The 21474-nt window shown below is 38.6% G+C and overlaps 1 protein-coding gene across 12 annotated transcripts in view; it reads right to left on the bottom strand.

The window, feature by feature from the left end:
- LOC111262636 (peptidylglycine alpha-amidating monooxygenase) overlaps window positions 1-21474 on the bottom strand; it is a 65800-nt gene that overhangs the window by 11996 nt on the left and 32330 nt on the right. For 6 of the 12 annotated variants that reach the window (XM_086969250.1, XM_086969244.1, XM_086969246.1 and 3 more), the window contains exons 4-9: window positions 19009-19219; window positions 18585-18770; window positions 16664-16842; window positions 15350-15444; window positions 14878-15005; window positions 4127-4266 (exon numbers count right to left, since the gene is read on the bottom strand). In XM_086969250.1, coding sequence (XP_086825376.1) covers window positions 14945-15005; window positions 15350-15444; window positions 16664-16842; window positions 18585-18770; window positions 19009-19219 — 732 coding nt within the window. In that variant the 3' untranslated portion in view covers window positions 4127-4266; window positions 14878-14944. Of the gene's footprint in view, window positions 1-417; window positions 999-4126; window positions 4267-10087; window positions 10105-14877; window positions 15445-16663; window positions 16843-18584; window positions 18771-19008; window positions 19220-21474 lie in introns of those variants that run through there. The other 6 variants (XM_086969248.1, XM_086969247.1, XM_086969251.1 and 3 more) reach the window with 4 other exon arrangements.

Raw genomic sequence — 21474 nt, 5'->3', positions numbered from 1 at the left:
GAATGCTGGTGATATTTACACGACTCTCTGGACCCCCATTTTACGGATGGTAGGTTTCTGCAGTTTCTTTGCTGATAGCGAATCTTACCGGAAATGTAAATGCGACATAAAAACAGCTCGAGCTTATATTAATGCTGTGTTGGAGAGATCTTGCGGAAACTGCCTGACTCTGTTTCTAGTAATCATTCCAATAGGACTTAACAGAATGATTATAATGATCACTTATGCTTGACGTACTTTAAATATAAAAATGGAAGAATTTTTCACGTTATGCGTGTTCGGGAAAAACTTCTTTCGCGCCATGGGCGCCTTCATAGCCGCAAAACAGAGTCGTAAAGCATTCGGCGTGTAGGGGTGCGTGTGATCTTTCAACCTTTCCATATACTAGCATTACATAAAACCAAACGCGTTCGAAAGTCAGTTCACTCGATTTTATTATGTAGACTAAAGAAACGGCGAAAGAAACAGATGCAGATTTTGGCAGTACACTTTGCCATCTACTCGAAGCCTCTCACCTACAGGTACACTAGAGGTCAAAGTGTCTGAGCATGGGGTAAAGGAACCGCCTTTGAGGAAGGGGATAGGCAAACTGGACCTACTAGAAAGGCGAGAATTGGAAATATGTCCGACAAAGAAGTTTAAGTAGAAAAAGATTAGCGCGTAACACGGCAGCTCTCATGTAGACAGTCGATGGAATCAGTGTACCCTCGATTCCTTGCCTACCTGTATTAAGATAGTCTTTGTTGTCTTTTACCGGTCCAGTTGCAGACAAGACCGTCCAAAAATTAAAAAATTAGTTTTTGATTTGCTGTAATTTGTGAGCGTACATGAAATACAATTTTTTCCCACGCATTTGTGCTGATAGGTTTCTCGATATGCGCGCAGGTGTTTCAGAGTGCTTCGCTCTTGCTCTCGGACGCTATTAGACGTATCAGGATCGGCATCAGTGTATCAGTCGTACGACACAGTAACGCAATCGCCAACAACAGGACCTTCGTCTGGTTGAAGTTTATGTAGAAAAACAATTAATAAGAATTCTTGGTTACACAGTTAAACAATTTGAGAATATTTGTCAATTACTGGATGATGGATAAACTATTGACGGTTTAGGCCGAAAACGCGGCAAACTTTTTTTTCTATTTTTTTTTCTGTTTCAGAACAACATTATTTCGCCGCCTTGATTGGTGACTTTCTATCGTTCTTCTGACAAAAAAACACAATTCCATCATTGTAGAACTTGTGAGGTTTTTAGGCGATAAGTGTTTTTAGCATCCATCCATCAATTGAAACTAAATTAGTACTGCTAAAAGAGTCGTGCGGAGACCCGATAGTGCAAAGCCAAAGCTACACGGCAGAAGATCTCATATTTTCCACCCAAGATTTCTATTTTTGCCAGGTAGCTAAAGCTATATATGATCAGGCATTATTACAATAAAAAAAGAACACCTTTTCTTTTTTTCTACTTCCGATCAGTTTCTTGTCGATGGCTTATTATAATCCTGTTAGTTGTTGACCGTGGAAGTCCGAATCAAGGCGGTAACAACTCTTAATACGTTATTCCTTTCTTCGACATCAGTCTAGACTTTGCCACAAGTTATCGAGCAACTTTTTTTCCGCATATTATTTTCACATATAATCTACCTTCCATCGCCCTAGAAATGGCTCGAATTTGTTCCGTTGTTTTTCTAAATGGACAATTCTTTTGCGTCAATTCGTATGGGACCCAAAATAGAGCTTCAAATGGTTGGAAACCCTTTACTAATAAATGTTTGATTCTTTGGCAATCTAGTCATATCTAGTCATGCGTCCTTCACCTGAAAATTCCCAGTACGACCGCGAGAGATCTACCTTTGAGCATATAAACTTCCATCGGCATGTAGATCTTTTATCGATCAATTTTCAGCGCAATAAAATTGTAAAACATAGAAAAACTTCACTCATCTTCGAGGCACTCAGGATTAAGTTTTGATGAACGCACTCCAGCGATTTTAGCCCCTCTACTACTGTCAAATCTCGGTCCTCAAACAACACCAACCCCAAACCCACGCGGCTCGTAGTTCCTAAGATATGTGGCTTTAAAACCATCTAGCCAGAGAAATTATTAATTTTTTTGACAACCCAATATTTGGATCGTCTATGAAACGAACTACTTTATCTGAGCTTTCTGTTCATTCTATGCTATATTTCTTTTATCGCAAATTTTTTAGATATAACTAGACAGCAAAAAAAAAAACAACGCAAACAATAAAAAAATATACTTTGAAAGAAACGTATGTAGCTATCTCTCACTAGTTACTTAGTTTATCCTTTAATAAAATCGCTTACACCTGTTTAACGAAAACAGGCTTCGATTAATAAAATAACAAAGCTTTTAAAATGAAACGACCGAGCGAGGAAGATCTTCGATTTGGATCGAGTCATCTCTGACGTTCTAGAATCGGCTTAGGCAAAGAACGTTACATCTAAAGTCTAATGTTCAGCCTCTTACGAGCCACTCCTTATCGTAGACGTGATGGCTGCTACTAGGCGTCATGAAGAAATGTTTGTTTTAATTATGCTTGATCTTCAGAGCAGTCGGAAGATCTAATACACGAATTTCCTTTCAACTATGTTGTGTCTAAAGATGATGATATGACGTATCGAAATGGCTAGAAATAAGATACGTACTATTGAAGAAGACGAAAACAACTGGATTGAGTTTTCCCGACAGGTCAAGCCGCAGATATTTTATCTATAGATAACATTATTAGTTCCACAGTAATCAATATTTGATGATTATAAACGCGTTCCAAAGTAAAACAGGTTAGTATGGAATTGTCCCGAGGGGCGCCGTTGGTTACACCGTGTGAGTAATATCGGTGAACCGGCCGTTATTAGAGTCATTAGTTAATTATCCTGGTATCAATATCACAGTTTGCAAATCATTACATGAAGTTGAACAGGGCATTGATTGATGCTATGATTCAGTATAGTGTGATTAGTCAGTTTTGCGGACAATTACTTGAAGAAATAAGCAAAGCTTGATATACCGTAGGGCATCTCTGGCAATAGTTATGATCTGATTAGTAAGGAAGGCACTTCTCAAAGAACTACGCAGGCTTATGACTTAATAGCTTAGTAGCTGAAAACCTAAGACATTCGACGGAACGAAGGCTCAGAGTCTGCTACGTGCATTCATCCATAACCTTGAATATAAACTGATTTATAAACAGATTAGCTTTATCAAGAAGCGTTTATATGTCATACGCAACGGTTTGACGCAATACTGTTGATTATGGATAGATTACCTCTTAGAATCCCTATTCTCCATTGAAACTGCTAAAACTTCTTTTAAATCTACGCAACAAACTCATAGAGAAAATCTTTAATGGTCTAGCGTGTAATTATAATTTGTAAGTAATGTACATAGATGCTCATTTTTAATACCGAAGTTGATGATCGGACCCATCGACACAACCTGTCTTCTGCTGAAGTAACAAAAATGTGTTACTATTTTTCTTAGCAGTAGTTAGTGGTGCGTTCTTGGCTTTTTTTTGTAATCAGCAGAACATGAGGCGAGGCAATATTTATTCCTGCAGGCGGAGTATAAACACTAAATGATGTCAATAACAGATCTAGTTGCCACGATGTCTCTACGACTCTATAGGATACTATTTGGTACTGGCACAAATAAATCGATCTGACGCTAATATTAATGCCCACTCGTCGTTTGAATCTAGTAGCAGTTCTGCGATAAAGTCAATATATGTTCCTGTAATAGGGCGCATCACATGCAACTTTAATAGGAATGATGGAAAACAGAGTTTTTTTTTTAAAGTTTGGCAATTTTTTCTTGTTGTCGAATGATTTGTGTGTGGCCTTGATCAGTCTAAGCGTTCAAAGGTATGTCGTGGGGGCTTGGCTGGCAAACGCTGGGTTTACTTCGTATAATGAGAGAATACGAAGAAAAATAGGAGGTCGAGGTACGCACTAAAAGACGGGAGACGGGAAAAGGAACCAGAGGCCAAATGGAGAATGTCGTTCTTATTCAAACAAAATTGAAAAAGCTTTGCGATTTTCTCTTACTCCACGAGGAACAACAACGAAAGGTGGTCCCTGGCCAAAATACTGAGCTGCCTATACTCACCTCTATCTCAAATCTGTAACCCGGCTCCTTCAGAGCGGCATTGCGACGATATCCTGAGCCTTCTTCCTTTCACCCCCTTCATTCCTCTCTCTGCAGTGGCGCCTTACTCATCTCCTTCTGCCAGGTTACAGCGGCTTTCCCTTCGAGTACAAAGCAGGCAAAAACGAATAAATCGCGAACGAGGACAACCCGGTGAGAATGTGAACAAGTCGCAAACCTGTTGCCTGTGTGTCAAGACGATCTTTTCATTTTGCCCTTATTTTTCAGTGATACAATTTGACTAGTAGATTAGAATAGCAAATAAGCTAAATATATCATTGATGCTATAGAGCAAATAGCCGATGAAAAATACTGCTTCGAAAACGCACTCCGGAATCTAAATTTGCTCTTCGCGTGTTTTAATAGAGAATTAGTCCTAGTCTAGTTATGTTGTGGGCTGTATGCCCTGTTCTTATAAAAATAGACGATACCAAAAACCTATCTATCAGCTTGATGGCCTAAAGCCGTTCGCAAGGCTAGCATGCTGTTACAAACCTAGAATTCTATATATATATAAGGGACGATGTTTGTAGGACTTGTAATTAAAAAACTTTCAACTGGTTCGTTCTTTGCTCCAAAAATTTTCCTAATTTGCACTTAAAGAACACTTTGGAAGATTGAAAGAGACTGACCCAGCGGGAAATTAGTTTCGTCTCGTCTTATCTTACAGTTGGGACGTTTTCTGTCGCATCTTGATTGTTGTAGCAGCAAGATGGAACCTTTAGAAGCTAGGCTAAATCTTCATAGCTTCAATAACGATTAAATCAATTTCTCGAACTATAAAACTAAAAGAAAATATAGCAGAGTAAATATCCAGCAAAGCTCCGCTACTGTGTTTTAACTTCAAGAGTTATACGAAAGATGCCTTTTCTTTAGTCTTTAGAATCAACCCAGATAACTGAGGCTTAGAAACAGCAAACGCTTATTCATTAGTCAATGTAAGAGTGAAAATTTTTTGTGCTGGGAGTTGTTCCTGCTAATAGAGCATCTGAATGATCGGTGCGGTGGCTTAAGTATCCACGCTAGCCACAGCATCTATTAAGGTCAAGTCAAAATAAAGTGTGGAGTTACCAGTGAATAAAAATATTTAATTAAATATATTTAATATTTGCTTCTTCATTAGTTTTAATTAGCATTAACACAGAAACGAACCGGCACATACAGGTCAATTTGTATGAACAAATAAATTTTTTTAAAAATACACTTACTGTATATATAGGAGTCGGCCATTTTTGTACTCTGAATTGAGTAAATTGAAAATTGAAATTAGCAAAGCGCTATTATTTTATATACTAAGTATGATGGTCCATATGTTAAGTAACTCCCTACGTTGCAACTGTTTCAAGCAGTTAGTATAGATAATATTGTCTAGATTAATAAGCATGTACTTCGATTATATATCATATACTCATATACTACTGATTAATCAGGAACTTGAGATTAATCACGACTTTTTCGATTATACATGTCATTGATACTAATCAGATTTAGAGACCCTGAATTGTATCAATATTTTGGATGTAAAACTCGAATCATGTTGAAATGAAAATACTGACCTTTTTTTTTTTTCATGTTCAATAGACAAGGAGTTCTACTATGGATTAGTGGAGCAGGTTAAACTGAACGCTAGCTGAACCTAACACCGGTGTAGACGTAGCACCAAGTTCTCTAAAGTGTTCTATAATAAGTATAGACTCATCCTTAGGAGTGTATTAACGGTGACCATTTGGGCAACCATAACGGTAGCACCTTTGGGAATGGGATAATCGTGTCGTTTTGGTGTACTGCTTAGCAAGCCCGATTATTGTTCCTCGTAAACACAAGTTTATCAATAGTAGTGGGCGAACGACCCAATTGAAGGCCACTTGTGTTCAGTTCAAGAGAAATCGGTTTAGAACCACGTCATTAGTATATAAAATGTACATACAAAGTAGAAGAGGCTAAGCGAGGATTATCGCAAGCCAATTTTAGGTCTATTTCTATGTTCTCGTGAAAAAATTATTAATTGAGTAATTGAGCCATACCACTTGCAATCATCACTTACAAATTATAAGTAGATGTTTTCAACATTTCAACAACAGAACATTTCAACTAAATTAGTGTTATCTTCGTTATATCTTAAATCTTTAGTCAGGGTTTATTATCATTAGAATACTGGAGCTGCTTAAAGCTTGCATTTTGTCATACAGGTTGTTAAGTAACTACTGAGCTATAATGGAGTATACTAATAATTTAAATCGTTCACGGGAAAGCAATTCTCCACGTTAGATAGGGATATGTTAGGTCATACAGTGCATCTGTTAAAGATCATACGATCTCGTTGAACAATGTGCTTGATTGTCACTAAAGGTACAATCAGGTCTACACGATCTCTAACCCGTCCCAAGTGCACCAAATTTCCTTTCAACGTCATCCTTTCTTCTACGATTGTTTACGCATACTGTCCATACTTATAACAAATTCTAGTCTGCAGTGCCTCTTTACGCTATCCTCACATATACGCAAATGTACTACTCTAGTCCGTCTACGTAGTGCGTTCTACAAAGAAGAAATGCTTCCGTGTATAGACGTGCGCACTGTAATGCTTCCCTGCTGTTACACGTTTTCACGTATGCACTTACATGCTTATGTAAAAATGGAACAAAAATTTGAATGTTTCTGCTTATCTGCTGGGTGATTCTAGCAGTAGCGGCAGCTGTAGTCTGTGTACTTTATGTTTATGGCGATTTTCCAAGCAGAAGAGGCAGCCGTATCAAAAGGAAATGCTACTGCCGTCGTAGTTAATGCAGCTGTCGGTGTTACTACAAGTGAAGTGTCTGCGTATCTTTTTCCAACGATCGTTGTTGCCTCTTTTCTGTGCCTCAAATCTAGTCCTTCAATCCTAATCTTCCCCGTAGGCCCCTTTTGAGGCCATAGGCCGGTCTGTCATTCACAAAGAAAGAATTTGGTCTTATCCAGCTTTTCGTCAACTTGGCTTCTTTACATTCGCTTTCTGTTTACGCCACTCGTTTCCCCCGCTCTAACTGTGTCGTTACGTTCTCTGTATTACGATTTTTATTTCTTGTCTAGTTTTCCTCGTTCCTTGAGCTGTTTCACAGCAAACTATGTACTTTATCTCAGCTGTCCTGTTTGTTTAGGCGAAAAAAAGCCTGATTCTTTTGTTCTGTCTTACTCTTCTTACTGCCTAATTTCTATCAACACTGTTTCAGCCCTCGATTTCTCTATCACCCTCTTTTAACCTTTGTTTTTTATGCTTCACTCACTGATCTCTCACATTCATCCTTGTGTGCTGCTTTTCCTTCACCAGCCAGCTCTCCAGCAAGTCCTTTGAGCGTCCGAGGACGCTGCTCATGCGATTCATTTCACCTACTGTTGCGGCCTTTTGTTCCTGTTCATCCCAAATCTGCCATTGCTATTCGCGTGACCTTCCAAACCTCCGGTTAGTTTTTTGTTTAGTCATACGGAAGTTTCTACAGGGGCTATGCATGCAGAGTAAAAGCATCTCGCTTGATCGTTACATACACATCTTATGCGCTGCAGTTCTGTTTGCCGCTTTGTTTTTTCCAATGTCCTGCTAGCAGCCCTGCCTCGTCGACTGCCCCCACCTCTCTCTCTATTTCCGTGTCTCTCATTTCTGAAGTTAGCTTTTTGCTAGCGTCAGCGACGCCGTCCGACATTATCTAACCTGCTAGCTCGGAGCGCTCTCTGGCTGCGGCCAGAGAGGCTGTAAGGAGACATGTTCGTCCAATCTTCATTTACCATCGATCCGCTGGAAGGGTCCTGGTGTACGCTAGCGAGGCTAAAATGCTAGTGTTGTGAGCTCACTTCTTTCCCTTGCTCCTCTCTGTCTGCCCCTTTGTTCCTTACATTCTTTCGGCAAAAACTACCTAACTGTATATTTAACCAACCTATGTGGGTAACGAAAGTTAAAGAAGGAAGGGACCGCCAAAGTAGACGGAATTAAGAAATAAGGGGTACCTGACTCTTTCCTTGTAATCCGCTTTCTATTACAAATATGACATTTATTGTGATAACATGCATTCATTTCGTTTACAGCAAATAATACAATCCGACAAAGTATTCTGATGAATTAAGTTGGACATATTTTGCAGGAAAAGGAGTTCTATGCCCTTTGTTCGGAAGTGTTTTTTTTTCTTTCCTGTAACTCGTTTGATTACAGTTCTCAAAAAGGACAAGCGATAAAAAAATGCCGGAATTTGCCCCTGTATGACCCGACCCGCAATATCAGCAGTTTTCCACAGAGACTCCTTTATCGACCATACACATTTTTTCTATTACACTCACAATGTCTGCAACATTCCGACCTATCAGAGAAGACAATCTTGTTTTCATGAAAGAAAATGCGGTATGAGCGATTCTCCATTTATCATAGGTCTAATTTTGTCGTGGGTTCATCGGACTTCACTTGACATGTATATGTTGCTGGTGGTTATTGAACTTGTTGCAGAGTTCAATGCGCGTATTATAGCGCTCGATCAGTACTAAAGCTGCACAAACAGTCTATGGTAAGTTTTTTTTTTTTTGATCAAATTATCTATGATCCTGAAGCTAGAGTATAAGTTCCGGCTTTAAAGTAACCCTAGACACAGCTACAGACATTACTGCGTTCGCGAACCCTGCCTTGTAACCGCGCAACTTTTACAGGAGTCCCCCCGACTTTTTTTCATTGTCCCTTTACTGTGGAGATGTTGTCCTATGGAAAAATTTCTCGTGAGAAAGTTCAGATTCGAAGACGCGACCCAAGCAAACTTCGCCTATGATAGCATCTTTGCTATTTCCCTACCCATCATCAGGACCACTTAAGGCCATAATGATACCGAAGCTGATAGATGATGGCCTATGCAATGTTGGTGTTCTTATAGATTCTCGGAGTGCTAATGCGCATTTAAAAAAAATCTCGTCTATCTGAGTTTTAGAGTGAGATATGATGAACAGTTTAGTTAATTACTTAGAATTTTTTTCGTATAGAGTGCAGCTCCCTAAATTTCAACAGTTATTATATAACCATGCTATAATCCGCATAATATAAACGTTAGTATGTTACTACTGTGCAAGAAACAAACCCATGGCGAGGGTTTCCGAGTTAACAATAATAATTGTTTACGAAAAATTTCCGATGTTCTTCAGCGGTGAACCCTCATTACGACCTTTGCTTTGTGATATTGTTTCTTATGAGTTTAAACATGTGATCTCATAAAATTAAAAAAACTAAATTATTCTAGTGTTCTACAGTCTTTACAAGGCTTTTAGAGTTACTGCATATTAAGCCTCGGTGTTATACTGATGACTAGACCAAATGACGAGGTGGGAATCCGTCGGAGAAAAGTGTTGTACCTCGTAATGAAAACAAGCACGTGTATATATATATATATATATGTAGAATGCCTGCTCTTCAAATGCTATATATTCGGCATTACATCCGTGGCCTCTAATGACCAGACAGAATTAAAATATTACGCACCCCAAAAATTTTTTCCTATCAAGTCTTTCGTCATCTAATATTATAACACGCCACTGGATAGCAAGTCATACCCAATTCTGCCTTTTGTAAAAATGCTTTTCTTTAAAAATGACTTGAGTAAAATTGTCGCCATTACAAATGATCTCCTCTTTGTAATGGAGACAATGTTAAGGTTCGGTACTTAAATCATGCCCACAATATGCGGTCATTTGCAGGCAAAAAAACGGGTTGACTCTGTAGCAGTTGCACATGCAAAAGGTCCTTCGAAAAAACACAAACCTTCTGGAAAGAGTCCAAGCCTTCCTCAAATGGTCAGCGTAACAAATAGTGATAAGGACGCTTCGATGACGCCCGTGTCGACCTTAACTGTTATAACACACTATACGATCGACTTCCTTTCTGATAATGTCCATCCAACCAGCATAACATCGACCGGAAGAACAAGGTACCGACTTCACTACACCCGTGGAAATGGTTGTATACAAATAAATCTATTAGACTTTATTTACAAGCGAGGGAGTTTTGCAGTGTCATAGAGTGAAGGTAATATATACGTGTATATATATATATATATATATAGCCATTATAACTTAATATATACATATATATATATATATATAAATGCAGCCCCTTGCATTTTAATTCATTTAGAAGCTATAGCATCATATAGAGGCAGGTATGCTCATTCTTGAGCATACCTGCCCAAGCCAAAAGCACCCGCAGATGTTCTTATCTGCGGGTGCTTTTGGCGTATACAGTAGTTTCGTTGTCATCTACGAAAAAGGAGATCTTGAGTATCCCTTATCTAGACAACTACCTACTCTATATTGACTTTTAAACCATGTTGCAAAAGTAGCTTATACCATGTTTGGCTCATTCATGACTATGACGTAATTTTCAATCTGACGATTGATATAATAAACAATTTTTGAGAAATAGTAATTCTTTCAGTGGTCAGCAATAACCGACTGACAGGAAAAAAGTTTGTTGGTCTACCTTTAATGTGAACAACTCGATTGACTGAGCCCATCGAGTATCAAGAAACGCCGGTAAATGCTCTTCTGTATAAGTAATTTTTTCCCAACATAGAGATCTTCTGCATTTTCCGCAAAAAGAAGTTTCCTTCAGCAACCTCGCGATTTCAGCTAATAGAGAAGTACAATATACGAGGGAGATTACACTTGAATAGATATTATCATTGCTTCTTTTTCGGTAAAAGGCTGACTGATCTAAAACTGCTTGTATGTCCTCAAGGGAACATGCCTAAAAGCTTGAATTTGCATGACTAGAAAATCAATGAGAGACACCTGACTATTTGGAAGAGAAAAATAAGTTTATTATTTACCGTCATCATTGTTATTAATGTTATCCGAGACATTATGGTTGTGTTTGTTATCACTTCATCTTTATCGTATCGTAGACACGGCGTTGTTGTTTTCATACTCTGTTATTAATATCAGTCATGTTTGTTTTGTTAGATTTGTTCTATTTGCGCTTGTGCTTGTCTGCGTCACACGCGTGTTCGCCGTATATATATATATATATATATATATATATATATAGTATCATTATGTATTGACGCTGGTTTCGTTCTCAAGTTTTTCATTTATTATCCACCATTTTAGTTTTCCATATACCTCTAACTGTATGGGCTCGTATGGGGTTTTCTGACGGAAAATGATGGCTACAACATTACAGGAGATAGGTGCACCAGCTTGATGCGGATCGCTGCAGTGGCAAACGGTGTTCGATTCCCTTTAATGTATTATTATAATACACGGTACACGTGTCAGTATGTCTATTCCGCGATCTAGGACTCTTTCCCGTAATTGGGCCTCGTCTCATTTGGCCCATCGTATATCGACACACACTTCTACTTAATCAGATGGTTACGTTACTGACTATGCACAGAACAATTCTGTGCCTCTCTCACTACGACTGCCCGTTTCTCGATCTTCGGCGAGTTTTGCGTTTTATTTACTTTACCCTCGGTTGAGATCGATTTAATAAAGCTGGCTGTACGATCGGGATCGAACATTACTTGATTATATGTCATACTATATTTATGTAACAGAGTTTGCCCTAACGATAACGTAGAAGCAATTGCTAGTGCATTTACGCCTAGCGGAGATGCTGAATAGTTTACAGAAAAGTAAATAATTATTCTTCCATTAGGGTTTTGTTTTTCTATAGCATCTACAGGGTCTGTAAGTACAATTTACATAAAGTTGTTCACCTATCTGTGTTTACGAAATCTAGAAAGTTGCAATGTTTGTCGGTAAATAGTAACGTTAGAAAACACTATAACTCTCCTCAACGGAATCGATTAGGACAAACTCTCTTTTTCAAGATTTTCTGTCGCTTTTTTTTGCTTTTAATGCGAGCTAAATAAGGAGCACACAATTGAACACCACGTTGACCGTTTCAGTTAATATCTTATATTCCTCGGATATCAATGGAATAATAGTACTAACAACAGTAATAATAATAGCAATCATCATCACTATGTCTTCTCGTGATACTCATATTAGCATGTTTCTAAACATATATATATACTGTCGCACTTCTTTGCCCCTTCTGTTCTCCCATGTAATAATAGTTGTTATGATTACTTGTTATGTCCATTACTTCAATTCCATCACAACTTACGTTCTACAACACTCTGGACGCCGTTGGATCACTCAACAGCCACGGACTGTGTTACCATCCGCTATACGACGATACACGTACGTAACGGCCAGACCAGCGTAAATGATTCTCTATTATTACCGTCTGTACATTATTACAGTGGATCTAGCTTATGACGACGCATACGAGACATGTTGATTAAAACCACAATACGGCATAATATATTGGACAAAATATCGTTTATAGCGAGCAATGATCGTCGACCGTTTCACTTGTGGGCATACAAGCCGTATTTAAATAATTTACCATACGAATACATAGATAACTCGTGTTGCTAGTTGCAGACATTATTTGATATATTTATTGTCGTAAGAGGAACAAATAGTAGCAGGCGTTATTTCGGAGTTTTGCATGTTTCCCTGACTATTTTTCAATGGGTAAGAAAAGAACAGATTACCTAGATCCTTTTTCTAACCAACGTCCCGATAGTAAAATTCGATAGGATACCTTCCCATCCAGTCTTTTGTTGTCATGTCTTTTGTGTCATGACGGCGACGGCACGCACTTTTGACCTTAAACAACTTAATCTTCATAGCTTCGAGCTGTTTGTTAGTAATATAGGATACTTATTTTACGCTGTACACGCAGTTACGCAATCGATATGTCGTTTACTGTGTTAATAACCAGTTGCAATATAGCAGGTAGCAGGAAACGTTGCTTTTCTCCTATGTAGGACCAAATATGCACGAAGGTCATACACTATTGCTTAATCACAAAGCCAATAGACAAAACCAGAAGAGTATGTAATTTAGTAGAGAAAACAAAAACATGATCGACGTGGTATAAGTAAAATCTTCGAGAACGATTATATATGATAGTCTGGCATTTAAAACGGAGCCTCTTACGTAAATAATGGCCTCGTGCAAGGACATCGTTGATAGATTACAATGAACTCTCGCTGTTTGACGCAATCGCTTTCCACGACTACGATAAATGCTTAGTTAATAACCTTTGGTGCGGTTAATCTTTTCCCCTATAAATCCAACATAATGTATATAACATAAAATGATAATTATATTAGTAAAAACTTTTTAATATTTTTCTACGATAACTTAGACATTTCACGTTGTGTTGGAAAAAAACTATCAGCTTATACTTAATGCTTAACTAAGCAAGGTCTAACCGACTCACTCTTACACATTAGTAACTATGTTTGAATTAGTAAAAGAACAAAGTGCAAGAAGGGTTGTGGCCTAAGCTACATGTGCTCAGCTGTCAGACGGTCGTTGCAGCTGAGTTTGCCTGAATAGGCGGGATGAAGAAGATCCTAACTTAAGCAAAATTTGAAGTATATTCAAATTCTTTTTGTTATGACTCCAATCGCTCTTAGCTGCTTCGGTCGAGCTGAAGGTGCGACAACTAATGCACTTTAGACCTATTTTCTCTCTGGAGTCTTTGGTTAGGTAATGTTGTTTTCGATACCGATCTAGCGACAGCATTATTATAACGCTGAGCTCTTGTTGTAGCGATAGTAAAATGAAAATTAAATTGCAGTTATATATCACAGTGAACGTTGTCCAAATCTTCTAGCCAAACCGAGAACCGATGGCTGTAGCATTCTATTTTAACCAACATAATGCGAAAATAAAGCCCTCAACAAGCATGTAAGAAGCAGTAGGGGCATGAATATGCCCTTAGGCAATCTCGGAACCCTAAGGATAGAATAAAAGATGCTTGACCATCTTCTACAATCCATTGAAAGAAAGATCTACAAGATATTTTTTTTATCCCGAGGGCGTTTCGAAAAAATGAGGCAAGCATTATCTAATGAAGAAAACCTTGAAGGTTCTTTTTGCTCGTTATGCTTAGAATCTCCGTCTCGATTGAAGACAATGTTATTATTGAGAAGGTTCAGCACTACTTTGCTCTTCACTTAGAGCTAAGTTGAAGTGGTTCCAATTGGCAATCACACACGCCACCACAGCGACACCTAAACAATGATCGAATTTCTTCACCACCTCGTTGGCTATGCTAATTCTGAAAGATAGTTCACGAACTAAGTTGCGACGTGTCTGCTTGGTCAATTTTTCTCATATAGTTCCACACGTATAGTTTCGAAAAACCGAAAATACCCATTCGTCGCCCACTTAGCGCCAGGCTTCGCTAACGTGCTACGCCCTGCTTATGATACGTTACGTCGAACTTTGCTAAGGGGCAACGATTCTGCCAAAATTAAACGCGTACCATTATTATGAATAATACATAGCCCCAGTCATTCATTTGATTACCACATCGAAACGTAATTATCTTATACTGGAATAACTGAAATCTATGTTAACCGATTTGTAAAAAATATCTGACGGTCGCATCTTTCTTTTAACAGATAGAATGATTAAATGTAGCAGATTTTCGATCAGCCTTCATTATACAGACTTTTCTAAGTATTCAGTGGAAGCAGCGTTTTTGAGGATGGTATCATAGTCATGATTACTATAGGCCGATACACGTAGTTACTGATATATAAAATAGCCGGTCTGACCCTATCTTCATGTTATACGACTCAGCTGGCCCTACGAGAAGAAAACCGTGTTTGAGGACCTACTTGATGTAAGTAACATAGGCTGAAGACTGCAGATCCTAATCAGCAGCAAAGTTTGTCCTGGATTGCATCACATTTGACTGTCGACTCGCTGGTGCGATCCTTGTACGACTGTTTTCCCTGAGTCGATCCTAATGACAGCCCGCACGTACGTTTATAAACGTTTCGTGTCAACCTGCTGTCAGCTTAACCTTACACCTTTATACGGGGCAATTTTAAATTGAACTGATCAAGATTTGACCATCTAGTTTCACACTCGGAATGTGTTTGTTTAAGTTAGTTAAAGACTGAGCATAATAATACCATATCCTGGCATACAGAACTTAATCTGCCTCGAGAACTAAAATTCACAAAAAACTAACAAAACGGTGGCTAATACTTTCTAAGCATTGTAACAAATTATAATTTTATATATCTACTATCTTCCTGCCTGAACTTAGCTAGAGCTAATTCTAAGTAGGCTTAGATCATAAACTTGTAAAGTCGTTTTCGTGAATTTCTGTGACAGTCGGCAATGTAGACCGCAAATCCGTCTGGAGAAATGACAATATCGTGAGGCATCTTGAACTCCTAAAACGATAAAAAGAAGCACGAAAACAAATAGTGCCGGTTACATTCAATTTCAGTGGTAACAAGTTAAAAACCTGAACCTAGAGCACTGCTGGACGTCTGCGCCCCGCTGATTCTGCATGAACACAAAAGGTCTGTGGCTGCTTTTTGGGTTGGATCTAAAACGCCTAAATCCTAAATCTGCTCTGTATCGCTCATGACATTTGAAAACCTCGCGTGCACAAAGACTATATTACCACGAATATTGTATCTACGTTGCATTGTGATTATTGCAAAAGTTTTCGTTACAACTAGATCGTAGATCCACTCTGCGCATACTGCATCATACAGTTTACATTAACTTACGAAAACATCATTTGTAGTAAGTTCGTCTGCCTAAATCAGCCTGCTGCTGTCCTTACAACTAATTCTACGGTAATTGTGTGTTGCTTACAGACATCTGAATGATATAGGAGCTGCCCCGATTGAACAAGGTGCTTCAGTAGGATGCTACAAGAACAGCTTAACATTAACATTTGAATAACAGTAATAACTTGCGTAGCTGGAAGGGGGTTCAAAATGAGTGAACTCTCTAATTTAGTTTATTGTGTTTTTTGTATATAATACAAATAATTTTATTGTGTTTTTTGAATGAAATTGGAAGAAGTAGGCACTGGGGAATGGAATCACGAGCTTATGGCCCTTTTGACTTGGCCTTCAACTTCGAAGCATCAAAGCACAACCTGCATCCTGAATGTTCGAAGGGAGAATGAAATCTATAAGAGCAGGACCCTGCTAGAAGCTGAGTGAGTCAAACATATCTCGGTGGATCTTTAGATAGTATTCCAACTGCAAATGTCTGCAACAGAATAGTCTTGAATCAGGCGATGTTTATTTTATTTACAGGTATACTGCTACCGTTCCAAGCTGAAACAGAACGTAGCTTCAACAATATTTCAAAATTTAGGACTTCACAAACCCTTTCAATAGTTATGTGATAACGATACTTCCTCCGCTCACTAGAGTATGACCATAAAACACTATGATGCTTAAGGCAAAGCCCCGCTTTGTGAGCTTTCTTTATATTACATTTTCTTATTTACAAAATAATACATTTTATATTGCTCGGTTGGAAAATTATGCGTTCAAAGTGTTTTTAATATAGCTTTTCAACTGATAAGGTAGCATGAATAGATTTCTTTCCGTGCATAATTCAGAATCGAGAGGGAATAAACTCCACCTCAGAGAGTGGTTCGAATGCGATGATCTTGGCGTCTACTGTTTGCTGAGTGGTATCATCCTGTCCGTTATTTTGAAGTTGTTCAAGTTCCCGTACAAATCCTGTTGGCGGCTGGAAAAGATTTAATCCAGGCAGCTGGAACGGTGGTTGATATAGGCGAACGCCGAATAGAAGTGCTCCTAAAGATTAGAACGAAAAGAGATTTATTTAATATCTGTATCTTTCTTTCTAACATGAATTTTTAACATTATTGAGATAAAAACGCTTATTGCTGCCGCTATGAGTAGGTAGAGAGGCGCATAAATGGTTAGTAAAGACGTTCATATCAGTACGTGAACGGAACAGAGCACCGTTAGCTATGAGGTTTTTACCAGGTCATATAACCGTTACGGTGACAAGGAAGATGTCGAAGGCATGCTTGTACGTAGCACAATAGATGGGGAACTCTTGGAGAGGTTGGAACAGCAAGAGAGCTATATTCGACTGTAATTCACGTTGACAAATCACGACGCGGATAAGATGGAGTAAAATGATTCGAGAAGTAACCTCTTTAAAAGCCATAACCGTCCACCGAATATCCACGTAACGTGAGGGTATGTGGGTGTGTGTGTATGACTTATGTATTTTAGATTTTTGTAGCGAAGGGCAAACAAGCGGATTTCCTAGAAAGCGGCTGCAGTTATAAAGTGCACCTGTAGAGTTCTGAGTTATCAATGAAAACCAGCGACTTGCCTTGGCCTTTTTAAACCATGCATCGATCGACCCAGAGTGACCTAGATAGCAACAGTTATGGTATGTTCTTAAGAACGTCCTTCTGTTCTTCCATTCTTTTTTAAACAAGTTTAAAAACGGAATTCTAATTAAACAATAAAGGTAAATAAAGTAACCACTAAAGTATATTTAGAAACTGAAGTTCTACATGTGTAAATAAACAAAGCAATTGAGCAATTTATAGTGAGTCGACCCAAGCTGATGTCATTGTTCAGTCCTGATTAGGAAAGAACTTCGTAGAAGTGCTTGCCGAGGGCCGACACGCTGTCTTATTAGCAAAAAGATAAAAGTAGCTTGACCTTCAGCCGATTGCATTAATCATGCGCGCGACGTTAACTTCTACATTAAATTTCTTACGATTGACTTGATTTAGAAAATCTTTGAAAATTGAATTATTTTTGAATCATTGATTAGCACGTAAAAAAACCGCTGATTCAACACAGAAAAAGCGTAGTGTGGTACCAGTTATCGCATGCGGTAGAACATGAACTTTCACTACGTGACGTATGTTAGGTGCTCAGGAGACAAAAGTAGGTAATTTTAAGTCAAACCTAGCCCATATTTCATATGTATGTAAGATATGTAACATACGTGCTATGCCAAACCATAGATGCAACTTTAACGTACTGTCGTTCAATTGTCCGTTCAATGATATTAAAGTTCTATTCTAACAGTATTCTCTCGATGAAAATGTTCGTTTGCAAAGCATTGAATTATATGCTTAAGCTAGAGGTACAATCTCGGAGGCAGGGCGTTAAGCCTTAGAAATCGCAATAGTACCCCTTAGGCTCGGCTCTCCTAACAGCTCTTCCACATATCGAAGGCCCAATTGGTCAAAAGATAACAGAAAAATCTCAGAAAATAACCCATCATTAATTTTTCTGTCCGAATAAGTCCATCACTTATCTCTTTCGACCATCATGCTTAAATGTAGATACGTCGTATTTGCTTCAATCGTTACAATCGACCTGTCCGGTGAATGTGCTAAAAATACGATCGTATCGACATCCGAGGGACATCTGCGTATTTTCGACACTTCTGAATGATATGTCGGATTGAAAATCCGCTATAAATGGACAAGTCGAAAGACGAGTATACATCTACAGACAAATCAAAATTACATACTTCAGATAAACTACTAATATTTTACCCTTTGCAGCGATGGCGTATGGCTTCTCTCCCTCATCAAGACTGTAGCGTCTTCTGACCCGTCCCATGTTTGTGAGGTTTTCGATGCCAGCGTCGAAACAGATAACACGACCCCCCTCACGATCAGCAGCGCAGATTGTATCATTTGCCTCCAGAAGTGTCAGAGAATGAACGACGAGCATGTTTTCTGCAACGACCGAGGTAAAATTACATTAATTTAACTAAAATTTATATCGAAATGTCAAGTACGCGTACACAGTCAAGCGATGATCCACCCTCGTTTTATGGCCGCCAACGCTAAGATCAAAAAACGTACTTATTACGATTATACTGTTACATAATATTATGGCCTATAATGCATTTGACGAAGGGACGACGATTGTAGCATTAAAGCGAATTTAATTCGACTAATGAAATGGCCATACCTTCCTGACCGAACGCTTTCAAGAATGTCCCATTTTTATGAAATGCGACAACTCGTTGGTTACAGTAACCGTCACTAACAAATACAATTCCTCGAGTGGTAACAGCGACGTCTGTGGGTTTACAGAAGTGCGTTTCGTCTGACCCGGGCACAAAACGATCTCCCAGTACGAGCGATGCATGATCCTTATAGCCGCGGCTGAACTTGAACACCTGCAAAATGTAATTGTTCAGGCTAAAAAATTGTCCACCAGCATAACCATCGATCGTATCGTATCCCATTAACAAGAAACGCCTAAGTTGACCATAATGAACTAAAACGTTTCTGTGATTGTTTTAGTATCGTGTACAGATCTAATAGATGAACCACCGCAAATTCAATGTAGCGTCTACCGTCATTTACAACTACGGATCAGATAGTACAATGTAAAGATTCACTGTGTTTTATTATCCCTGATAGAGATAGTTCTCATTTAGTGAGCCACAACAATCCCTAGCTTTATTATTGTACAACCTGTCAAACCGGCCATAGTTGATGACAGATCTAATAAAGTTACAGGAAAAGCGTCCCATTTATTTAGTATTTTTTTTTTTCACCAAACTATCCGCGAACGTGGTTGTTAGATATGTAAAAGAGCGCGCTCCTCCAAAGGTCTGCTCATATTGACATGCAACAAATCAATGACCCAGCTCAACAGATAGTAAAGAAATCAAACGTTGATGATAATGTTCACATATGTCCATATATTCAAATATAGATAATTATATGCAATGGTTTATGAGGTACGCCGGTCTCATCAAATTCAGAGGAAATTAAACTTACGGATAATAAAGACCTATTTTGTGAAATATCTCATTTGTAATAAGTGATCGAGAAGGAATCATCCTAGAAATATGTATGTACGTATGTTTAGGGAGCTTTGCGGCTTCCTCATACTACATATAGTACCGCCTTTGCATTGCTACCAGCCTCTAGTGAGGGTCTATGCCGTATCACGGAAAGTAACTAATGTCACGCCCCACAATCCCCTGGCCCATGCGTAGAAAATGTCGAGTCGAACATTCAGAACATCTCTCCATCGCGTTTCTATGCATATGCATATTACGTAAGCTAAATACGGATCAAGAAAACATTGAGCATTTCAACGCTCAACGGCTAGCTTTTATACGTATGCAAGACACTTTACCCAAACTGTCACGTACCCTTGATTTAGGACCATAACACATATTTCATAAAATTAGCAACGAAAGCCTATATTGAATGATTTGATTAAACATGAAAGCTGCAGCTGTTACCTAATAATTGTACCCGACGCTGGGAAGATACTTGTGCGACTAACAGTAAGTATCTCCGACAATCTCGAAACTCCTCTTCATCGATTATATAATATGGTACAACACCAGAGGGACGCTGCACTACATGATTCGTTCTTCTTTTCTCTAGGAATTGCTTCCTCTAATGACTATACAACACTGCTTCCATCGGCAGGAATACCGTGAAAATATACAATATTTTATGTGTCCCTCAGACGACAGGTAGCCCCGTCGGTACTACTCGATACAGATAATATACTACCGTATTCGAAGGTACGCTCACCGGAGGCGCAATGAAGCAAGCGAAATAGACAAAGGAACAGATAGACAAATAGCTACTCCGTGTGAACAGCTTAGCCGATAGGCCATCTTGGTATCCTTGTGTGATGCAAAAAAAAAGCCAAGAGAAAGCTGCTTACATAAGTAGATTCGTAGGCAGATGTATTTCGTCTTGTCGTACGCCCTCTCTGAAGTTGAGTAAGTTCCAGTTTTTAATGTATTCAATAGCTCATTAATAAATGACTACTGCAATTGCCGTTGATACAGAACCTACTTAGGTGTTTGCCGACTTCCTCAAGAGGAAATGAGGATCTGATCTTAAACGTTGTTGAACTTTGTGGCCGTATGTGACCGTTTATCGGACTTACATTTCACATAGGAACCATATGCTATACGGACTTCGATGTACGGCCATGTGGTCTATACGTGGCAAAGTTACATTTCCGACAAGTCATTACTAGCGAATAAACACAGTAAAAAAAAAAGGTAAATTTAAAAAAAGTTTCATATTCCGTGGAAATACAATGTCTAAATTAGTCAACACAGTTGACGTGAGGTGCGGACCAAGGCTAGAACTATGTCGCGCACCTTCTTGTTATATACAGCCAAAAATGTTCCCTTTTTGTCAGCGTTCCCCTTGCTCAAACAATCTGGCAAGGCAGCAATGAAGGTGCGGGGCGGGCAGTTGAAGGATTAAAAACCTTTTCGTTTTTTGACCTCTCCATTTTTCATTTTTTAGGTCCTGCTGTTTTAAGTATATTAATTTTGTTTGTCTATAACAATTGTTTGTGAAACTGTTCTACATATATTTCCTAATATTGAGATGTGTTGCCAACTACTATTTATGAGCTTTTTGGCTATTACCAGCAAATCAA

This window comes from Varroa jacobsoni, unplaced genomic scaffold, assembly GCF_002532875.2.
Source record: "Varroa jacobsoni isolate VJ856 unplaced genomic scaffold, vjacob_1.0 scaffold_686, whole genome shotgun sequence".
In the NCBI taxonomy this organism is placed as follows: domain Eukaryota; kingdom Metazoa; phylum Arthropoda; class Arachnida; order Mesostigmata; family Varroidae; genus Varroa; species Varroa jacobsoni.
The sequence above is the reverse complement of the archived record's forward strand: the minus strand, read 5'-3'. Positions and strand labels throughout refer to the sequence as shown.